Below are 9919 nucleotides of genomic sequence, written 5' to 3'. Positions count from 1 at the left end.
CTTATTCATTTTTAGTCATTAATAGCTGCTGAATCTGAAGACTTAATCTTAATTGTAAGGTACTCGTACATGATCTGTGCTGTACCAACCTTAACCCTAACCCTAGAGATTAGAGATCCTCGATCTTGATGTCTGTCGAAATCAAGGAAGGATTTGTTTGTCATCTTCATCATCTTCATCATCTTTACCCTGTGTACTCGTACTGTGCCGAAAGACATGTCAACAACATCTTCCAGCTCAGCCATGCCTTTCAACCAGGCACTGGCACAGGCACAGGCACTGGCACTGGCACTGGCACTGGCACTGGCACTGGCACTGGCACTGGCACTGGCACTGGCACTGGCACTGGCACTGGCACTGGCACTGGCACTGGCAAGAGTAAGATGCTCACAATGTCTAAGTCTTGGGCCAGTCAAAGCAAAACAAGCAAAGAATGCGTCTGCTCACTGCTATCTTGATGCTACTGCTGCCCTTGTCATCTTCCCCTTTGGCTCACCACCCATTCAACATACCTTAGAGAGAGTAACAGCACTTGCCAGGTTCGGCGCTATCATTACAGCATTGCAGGGTGAAGAGACTGCCGTCGTACAGTGGTGCTGATGCGTTGTGGGTGAGTCTTTCCCCTCTCCTTTACTACTATCAACCTTTCACCTCCTTCCCTATTTCACCACCTTACGCTCAACTACCTCTATCAATCATCAATACTAACAAGCTATGCTCCAGTAGGCATTGAGTACCTCTACCGAACCTCTTTCATTCAATCCTCCGAAGCTTTATTTCGATCAATAGTCCTGTTGCCGGCTTCGACTGCGGTCCCACAGCTACATCACTTCAGCACGATGGCGCAGTCACTCAAAGAACTCGCGCCGGCGTGTACCCGTCTAGGTTCCACGGCCTGTCACCGGCTTCGACGATCGGTCCCACAGCTGCATTACCTCAGTACATATCAGCGTGTACCCCTCTCGGCTCCACGGTGCATAGCAGTACTAGACCCCGTCAGCATCGTCTTGTAGCTGCCCGTAGGCCAGCTACCATGACTACCCGAGGGCTCGTCATGGGACTCGCATCGAGTCACTGCATTTTTGCTGCCCGCAGGCCAGCTGTCATAGCTTCTAGCTATGGGACTCTCATCGAGTCACTTGTTGCTGGCCTTCGGAGGCCTGCTTCCAAGTATACTCTACGTTCGGCCAGTCACGTCCTCCAGATCCATCACCTCGATACCCTCAGCGGCCACCCAGACCTCCATACCAGCAGCAATCGAGGCCTCCATATCGTCCGCCTTCTAGACCCTCAAATCCACCTCCAACAGGACCTTCGCAGCAGCCTCGTCCATCGCAAGTATACTGGACAGAGCAAGAGGAGAATGGGAGTACGATGCACCAACCCACAGCTACCATGTTGCCCCTACATACCACACTCCAGGGCATACACCTGGTCGCCATGGCAACACCCATGACGATCAGATAGGCGATGAGGCTATGGTCCATTGGGCCTTTGCAGGCGACGATCAGGTGAAGCTCGGCTCCCTCAATGTTTTTCAACCGCCATCGAGACCCGAGCCGCGTTACAGCTTCCGAGCAAGACTAGAACAGCGCCACCGGTTAGTAGCGAAGATGGAAAGACTTCATCAGATCAAAAGGTGATTGAGGAAGATGTTTCGACAGATAGGATCCTCCTGACCTTATTGGATGTGATCAGTCTTTAGCCCAATGTGAGCGACCGGCAAGGCAAATCTACTCGCAAATTGCATCTCCTCTCAATCATGTTGAAAGTGTAGCTGGACCTCTACATTTGCTGGGAACAGACTCTAGATGTGCCTTTGGGACCAGGCTACGGCGTGGTCGAATGTCTTGACCCAGCAGCTACGTGTACTCGGCGCCCAAACCAAATCCCGCCGTGGAGAAACCCAAGAGCCTGTCCTCCACAAAAGCAAGCTCGTGAGCCTTGATCTTCTCTGTTCTTACCTGGCTGTCAGGTCTCCTTAAAGACTCTCACAACTAACTCCACAATTATAGTGTTTTGTTCTAACACCCTCATCCTCACCGTGTTCGTCTATTTTCGTGCAATCGACTTCTTCCGCAAGGCAAGAGCGGAGTTGCGACGGTGTTCCCTTGGGGCTTGGTGGCTAAAGGAGTTGCGAACGGAGTTGCGAACGGAGTTGCGAACGGAGTTGCGAACGGACTGGCGGAATTCCGCAATTGCGTCAATTATCTCAAACGCATCTGAAGACACGGAATCAGCATAAGAAGATCCAAGAACAATCCCAACTTATGTCGTCCAATCCAGAAGTCCCAGCAAGCGGTAGAAGCATCATCGCACCAGCAGAACAACCGGCATCCCGCCAGCGCATCCATTAACACACCACAACATGCCATATACTTCAGACGTACCAGACGATGTACCAGATGACACACCAGTCGGTACTCCAGTCGCGCACCACTTTCCCGAACACACATACCGTGACAGATGTACGTCTCTCAATTCGGACGACTCAGACAGTGCGCCACCAGGTCATTTGAAACTCACTCCACACGCCAACCGTTACTGGTGCTGACGAGTCACAGAATCGATGCTCAAGAAACTCATATTCAAGAAACGCAACAATGAGCCGAGCCAATCTCCCACCGAGATAGACCCATCCGCAGGACCAATTCCACCAGGCCCCCCGCGTGTGAATCCTTTCCCGGGCCTTCCCGTACCACCCCAACCAGAAACAGGCCGACGACTCCCGGCATCCCGTCAGCGAACAGCGGGAGCTTGCCGCCGCGTAATATCTTGTTGTATTGCCATCGTCTTCCTTGCCATGGTTCTTATCCTGATGATCACTTTCGTCTTGCCCAGGATACTAGTACCGACCGATCCAAGTCTTCCCTTGCTGCTGCCACCAGGCAAACAAGAGTTGAGGATCCCAAGACACTTGGCGGGAGGGATTGGGGCTCTCGAGACAGTAGAGGCTCTTTTGCTCTCTCTGCAAGAACCTCTACACATTCCGGAACTGAACTCGGTCGCACGGGATTTGGACAAGTCGGAATCAGAGACAACCATTGTTATCGAGCAGACTGTCGAAGTCGCGCTTGTCGAGTGTTTTGCTGCTGCCCAAAGGGCGGAGGAGGCCTGGATCGTTGGTCCCACCGTCTACCAAAGCCTCGATCTTGTGTTTCGTGGACCAGAGGGCTTGGCAAAGCAAACTCTGCGACGACTGAAAGGTCCAGGGAAAATCAAGCTAGAGCGGATATCCAAAATCATCTCGGACGAGGATACCACCATGTCAGAAGAGGTCAAGGCAATCGAGAAAGGCCTCGAGAATTGGAAGTGGTTCTGCAAGGATGAAAGCCCCCGGCTTGCGAGCTTGTATCAGCGACACGAGGGTTTGAGGCAAGCGCTGCAAGGGCTTCAAAGGGTGCAAAGCCATGTGGAGCATGGGGCGGTCAGAGAACTGGAGCACTATTTGAAAAGGGTCCAAGCGACGAGAGACGCAGTGGGCGGAAACGCGACGATTAAAGGGGGTCAGATGAGAATGTTGTGCGGGAAGGTTGAGAGAGCTGTGAATGGGTATTGAACAAGGTCGAGCAAAAGGGTTCGTGAGCCATGGCCACTGGAATCGGATGGAACTCAGGCGCTCATTTCCAGTGATGCAGTGTATCTTAGACAGGCACATGCCCACTCGCATGCTGTTTTCTTATGTCTCCTATGTCTTCAACAAATAGTCAATCCAGTCATTCTTCGGATTACCAATCTTCCGCTCCGCATACCTGGACTCTACCTGAAATCGCACCCTAAGTTCCCAACACAACATAGCTCGTAGCGCTTTAAGCGACGCCCAAAAAGGCATCCTCCTTCATCCACAAATATCCGACATACCCCACAACAGATGTAATAGAGAGCAGGAAAGCTCTTCTCCAGTCCACTCTAGACCACAGAATGCTGAACACCAAGTGCAAAGCCGTGACCACAACAGCTGCGATCGTGAAAAGCAACCCGAGCCCCGCGGATACCCAGGCCCCGACTATCGCGTACGCCAGCGCTGCGCCCCATTTCATCTCTATGCGTGAGTGCAGCGGCGTCAAAGCATCCATCGTCTCGAGCAGAAGGGTATCTGCGGCATCGACGATCCCCGAGCCCCATACGATTGCCGTATCGATGCATGGCTTCTGAGCAAGCAACCAGGAATAGACGGTGGCGACGAAGAATCCCAGAAATTGCAAGCTATGGCCCGCGATGGTGGGAATTTGGGAGAAGAGCTGAAGAAGGGACATGGTCTCGTATCAGTGGCGGCCGTTTCTATGACCGAATCTCTCGGGTCGGCTGAGTTTCTCACCTGGAACATGACTGCCTTTATCCAGTCATGACTGACGTACGCAAGCTTGAGGGGCCGTCAGTTAGTCGTGGTCCCTTACGGTGGCAATGGCGGAAGAGAAAAGTAAGGGTTTTGGCTTACCCAGCTCATATTTGCAAGTGTAGGCGCGAGATACGCATCCTTGATAGGTCTGGGAGCCATATTGAAGAGGTAGGCCCTATGTTCTGCGGCAGGAGAGCCATCGGGCGCCTTCCAGATGAAGGCGGCGATGCAGACAACAACGGCGATGAAGTATTTGTTGCTGTAATTTCCTATGACGGACATCTTTGGATTCAAGGGCGAGGGAATATGGAAGGAAGAATGGAAGCTGGCTTGATTTGATTTTGCTGAAAAGGCTTCTATGAAAGTAAAGTAGGAAAGAGGAAAGGTCAAGGAGGGTGGAATCTCTCAGCGTAGCACAGCAGTGGTGATGATAGAAAGCGTGTAGATTCAGTGGTGGGGCCATCAGCTATTATGTAGCTGATGGAGAACAAAGCACTGCTATCTATGGCTAGCTACATGAAAGGAACAATGATGGAATATGCATGGAAGGATGTAGAAGGGACGCATGCATAGAACATAGAAGGAACTAGACACGCTGTCTCAGCGTAGTACAGCAGTGATGATGATAGAAAGCGTGTAAAGGAAATGGATGACTGGGTCATGAATTCATGTGTGGTGTAAAAGATGTTTATTATTCTATGTGCCTGCAAGGCAGATATGTGTGGTGCCAAGTCACACTAGTGTTATCTTATCAGGTGGCCTTGGCATACCGTGACAACATGCCCGCAAAGAATGAAAAAAAGACACGTCCTCGTGGCAAAAAGTATCGAAATACCGGAAAGAAATGGAGACACCATGCTAATTAGTGGTGTGTATCCCACGAGTTCTCCTGCCGCAGTGGAACCTTTCGAATAATGAAATGACTGGCGGAGTAAGACATCGGACGGTTTCAATTCGTCCAAATATGCATCGTCCGATAGGTGACCCTTGCCTGTAGAGGTCCATCATAGTAATGTGGCTGTGATCGTCGCAGAGATCCTTCTCTTGTTCGCTCATTGCAGTGATGTGCCACACTAATGTGATATTGCCTAGGAATATAGAGATAGCAGGCCAAATTGTAGTGTCGTTCTCCGCTTTCTGAGTGGCGATCTGACGTAGGATCTTGGAGAGCTGAGCCGTGTTCTTGATGACGGTGGCCTTGTTGCCGCTTGGTTTCTCCGCAGTGTTCTCCGCAATTGCCTGTAGTGGTTCCTCCTCTTGCTCAACTGAGTGTTCTGGCTGAGTGGCTGACTGAGTGGCTGGCTGAGTAGCTGACTGAATGGATTGATGTGAGACCGTGGAGAGCAGGCCTGTTGTGTCACTGCTGCTGATGACTGTCTCCGCAATCTTCTCCGTAGTCTTCTCCACATTTGCCTGTTGCAGTGGCTTATGCTTCTGTTCCTGCTCTTGCTGTGGCTGCAGTGGGTCGAAATGCTTGTCGATTGCCTGGCGAAGCACTACTTGAAGCGCTGGTAGAAGGATATTCGTGAAGGCGTGGCTTTGCTCTGCCGTGAAGCCGGGAATTATTTGGCTGTTGGAAGACATGATGTGATGTCAAATGGCCTATTGAAAGGATTGACTTGATTGGCTGGTTTTTGCGTAGCGGAAGCGCAAGGGGGCTGACTGTCGGTATATTGAGACTACTGGTCGAGTGACGATATAGACGACTTGGAGGGACCTGGGTTAGGTGTTGCTACCAATTGTCAAGGAAATGGATGACTGGGTTGCCAAGTCACACTAGTGTTATCTTATCAGGTGGCCTTGGCATACCGTGACAAAGCGAGTACTCGTGGATTCCAGAAGTGAGTCCTCTCGCTTAGTAGCGGCGGGAGAACCCACCAATCAAACTATCTGATTCCCCGCAAAATCGTACTAAAATAATGAAGAAGAAAGCTACTTTCTCTTATTAAATATTCGAATATCGAGATAATAGTAATAGAAATAGTTATATTTATATATAAGTAACTATATTAGCTTTATTACTATCTAATTAATTAGTTAAAGACTCTAAATTATTAGAATTAATATAAATACGATATTAATATAAATAAGATAAAATTAAAATAATAAGACTATCGAATTATATAAATAAAAAGAAGATATAATATAATAGAGAATATCTTCGTTAAGACTCGCTAGTTATAGAGCTAAGAGATATATTAAAAATACGCTCGTAATATTACTCTCTCTTCTTTATAAAATTATATCTTATAATTAGTAATTAAAAAGATAGAAAGATAAATATATATATACGCTTAATATCTAAAAAATAATAAAAGTAGTAAAGAAATAATCGTATCTGGGAATTCTAATATTATATTTTTCTTTATAAGAGATATTAAGAATAATAGTAGCTCTTTATACTTACGCTATAGTAATATTATTAATTAAGATATAAGCGTATATAGAGAGTCTAATCGAAAGAAAATCGATATAATATAAAAAAAATTATATTTATAAATATAGAGACGAATAGTAATAATTTTCGAATTTATATTTAAGCGAATAGAATATATTAATATATATAAAAGAATAAGATAGAATTAAGCTTAAAAATCTTAAATTTATATATATAGCTAATTATAAATTTAGAGTTACTACGCTCTTTAATTAGATCGGCTAAATTATCGCGGGTAAATAAATTAACGTCTATAATTATCAAAATCTCGCTCTCTCACGTCTTTCTTATTAAAAAAATAGATATATATTATTCATAATAGTAATAACTTTTTTATTTTCTATTAAAATTTTGAAATTTTTGTTTTAAATTTTAAAGCGCTATTTGCGCCTTTCGAATTTTTAAGAATTTGAAAAATTTATCTTATAATCATTAGAGCGCAAGGAATTTAAATATCGCTTATTAAAGTTCGCTTACTAAAGATTACTTACCTATTTATTCGATAGCCCTAATTAAAAAAAAATTATGAATTTAATTCATAGGCCTTTACTCGTATAGAATAATATAATATAATTAATCGAGAATTCTCGAATTAAATTAAATTATAGGCGTTAAAAACTCTAATTTAATATTAAGTATTTCTTTATAGAATACTATATAGATAATATTAATAGAGACTATTAATAAGAATAGTAAGATTTATAAATAACGTATAATAACTTCGAAAGACCTTTAGATATATAATAATAAGAGGAGCCTACTTAATAAATCTAATATAAGGTTATTATTAAGTAATATAGATCTAAGAAATTAATTTATAAATATAAAAGAATAAGACTATTCTAATATCGAATAGTTTTAATTTATTTAAAAATATAATATTCGAAATATTATTAAGTCGTATATTAATCTTAAGTATATTATTTTTATATTTATAGAAAGTCTTAATAATTAAGCTCGTATACTTTATCGAAATCTATATTAAATTTAAAGTATTAGTATATATAATAGAATAAGATAGAGTTAAGCTTAAAAATCTTAAATTTATATATATAGCTAATTATAAATTCGAGTTCGCTACGCTCTTTAGTTAAATCGACTAAATTAGCTCGATAGCCCTTTTAAGCTTTTTTATTAAAAATTTATATATAAAAGTTTTATACTTTAAAGTACTTAGCTGACGATATATATAATTACTTTATAATTTCTTAAATTATAAAGCTCGCTTTACGCTTTTTAACGCTATAAAAATTATAAAGTTTAATCTACTATTAATAGATTAAATAAATATTTAAATATAATAGTTATAATAGTTATATTAGACGCGTTCGAGATCGAATAATAATTCTTTTATCTATTTATATAACTATTATTCTTTTATTATTCTATTAATTCTATTAATTTTATTAATTCTATTAATTTCACTTAATATAAATATAATCGTTTTTAATATCTCTTATCTAATTAGAGCTCCTTACTAACGCTCTTAAATTATCTCTTAACGAATTTATTACTATTAATAATCGAGGCCGTAAGCGAGTTTAATAGCTATTTATTACTATTTATAAACGCGTTAGAAGATTCTTAAAAAGAGCTTAAATAAATATATTCTTCTCTATATACTTCTTCTAAGTTAGCGATAGATAGATTAAATTAATATTTAAATATTATAATTATATTAAACGCGTTTAATTTGAATATATTTATCTCTTTTACTCGCCTCTTAGAGCTCTTAATAACGCTCTTAAATTACTTCTTAACGAATTTATTACTACTAGTAATCGAGACCGTAAGCAAATTTAATAGCTATTTATTACTACTTATAAACGTATTAAAAAACTCTTAAAAAGAGCTTAAATAAATATATTCTTTTCTATATACTTCTTTTAAACTAGCGATAGATAAATTAAATTAATATTTAAATATTATAATTATATTAAACGCGTTCGAGATCGAATAATAATTCTTTTATCTATTTATATAATTATTCTTCTTCTATTATTCTATTAATTCTATTAATTCTACTAATATAAATATATTTACGCTTAATACTCTTATACTTAATTAAATAAGAGAAGAATCTATAATAGATAAATATAAAGAATACTATAAAGAATATTATAAAGATAATTATTAGTAGTAATAATATAATAAGCCTACTCTTTATAATTTCATATTAATTTATTTAGCTAATATAAGAGAAGTTAATATAGTAAGTAAATATAAAGAATATTATAAAGAATATTACGAAGATAGTTATTAGTAATAATAATATAATAAATCTACTCTTTATAATCTTATATTAATTTACTTAATTAATATAAGAGAAGTTAATATAATAAACGAATATAAAGAATACTATAAAGAAATTAAGCGGTAATAAAGCTACTCTTATTAAGAATACGACTTAGCTCTTTAAAATTCTATATTATATACTCTTTACGATTTTATATTAAATTATTACTTAATAAGCGAAGAATATTATTATAATTTAATTTATTATCTTTATTATATTAAAAAATAAGAGAAGAAACTATAATAAATAAATACGAAGAATATTACGAAGAAACTAAGTGATAATAAAATCTTTAATACTAAAAATACGACTTAACTCTTTAAGATCTTATTTTATATACTCTTTATAATTTTATATTAAATTATTATTTAATAAGCGTAGAATACTACTATAACTTAGTCTATTATCTCTACTATATTAAAAAGTAAAAGAAAAAATTATAATAAATAAATATAGAGAATACTGCGAAGAATATTATAAAGAATATTACGGAGAAACTAAGCGATAATAAGATTTCTAGTATTAAGAATACGATTTAGCTCTTTAAAATTCTATATTATATACTCTTTACGATTTTATATTAAATTATTATCTAGTAAGCGAAGAATATTATTATAATTTAGTCTATTATTCTTATTATATTAATATAATATATTATTATAATAATATTATAAGAGAAAAATCTATTATTATAATTAATTAAGTCTCTATAGAAGAAATATCGAATAATATATATTTAGATAAATTAAAATCGTTCGATATCTATAGCTATTTTATTATTCGAAAGATTTTACTACGATAGAAGATATTATAGAATTTACATTACTAATTAATACGTTATCTTTAT

The 9919-nt window shown here is 39.2% G+C and overlaps 4 protein-coding genes across 4 annotated transcripts; 2 read left to right on the top strand and 2 right to left on the bottom strand.

The window, feature by feature from the left end:
* Positions 1-1118: 1118 nt before the first annotated feature.
* HO173_008256 (uncharacterized protein) lies at positions 1119-2028 on the top strand (the record flags this gene model as incomplete). The annotated part of the gene is made up of 4 exons (XM_037310156.1): positions 1119-1170; positions 1321-1600; positions 1860-1937; positions 2016-2028. 4 exons carry the CDS (start codon positions 1119-1121, stop codon positions 2026-2028), a joined length of 423 nt encoding a protein of 140 aa, XP_037162942.1.
* A 340-nt stretch (positions 2029-2368) lies between these two features.
* On the top strand, positions 2369-3559 carry HO173_008255 (uncharacterized protein; the record flags this gene model as incomplete). The annotated part of the gene is made up of 2 exons (XM_037310155.1): positions 2369-2510; positions 2565-3559. 2 exons carry the CDS (start codon positions 2369-2371, stop codon positions 3557-3559), a joined length of 1137 nt encoding a protein of 378 aa, XP_037162941.1.
* Positions 3560-3809: 250 nt separating this feature from the next.
* Positions 3810-4621, bottom strand: HO173_008254 (uncharacterized protein; the record flags this gene model as incomplete). The annotated part of the gene is made up of 3 exons (XM_037310154.1): positions 3810-4241; positions 4319-4363; positions 4439-4621. The coding sequence occupies 3 exons, from the start codon at positions 4619-4621 to the stop codon at positions 3810-3812; spliced, it is 660 nt and encodes a 219-aa protein (XP_037162940.1).
* Positions 4622-5197: 576 nt separating this feature from the next.
* On the bottom strand, positions 5198-5923 carry HO173_008253 (uncharacterized protein; the record flags this gene model as incomplete). Its single annotated transcript, XM_037310153.1, has 1 exon — positions 5198-5923. One exon carries the CDS (start codon positions 5921-5923, stop codon positions 5198-5200), a length of 726 nt encoding a protein of 241 aa, XP_037162939.1.
* Positions 5924-9919: the final 3996 nt, after the last annotated feature.

The sequence above is a fragment of the Letharia columbiana genome (genome assembly GCF_014066305.1).
Source record: "Letharia columbiana isolate WasteWater2 chromosome Unknown Sc0000029_s0, whole genome shotgun sequence".
NCBI lineage: Eukaryota > Fungi > Ascomycota > Lecanoromycetes > Lecanorales > Parmeliaceae > Letharia > Letharia columbiana.
The sequence above is the reverse complement of the archived record's forward strand: the minus strand, read 5'-3'. Positions and strand labels throughout refer to the sequence as shown.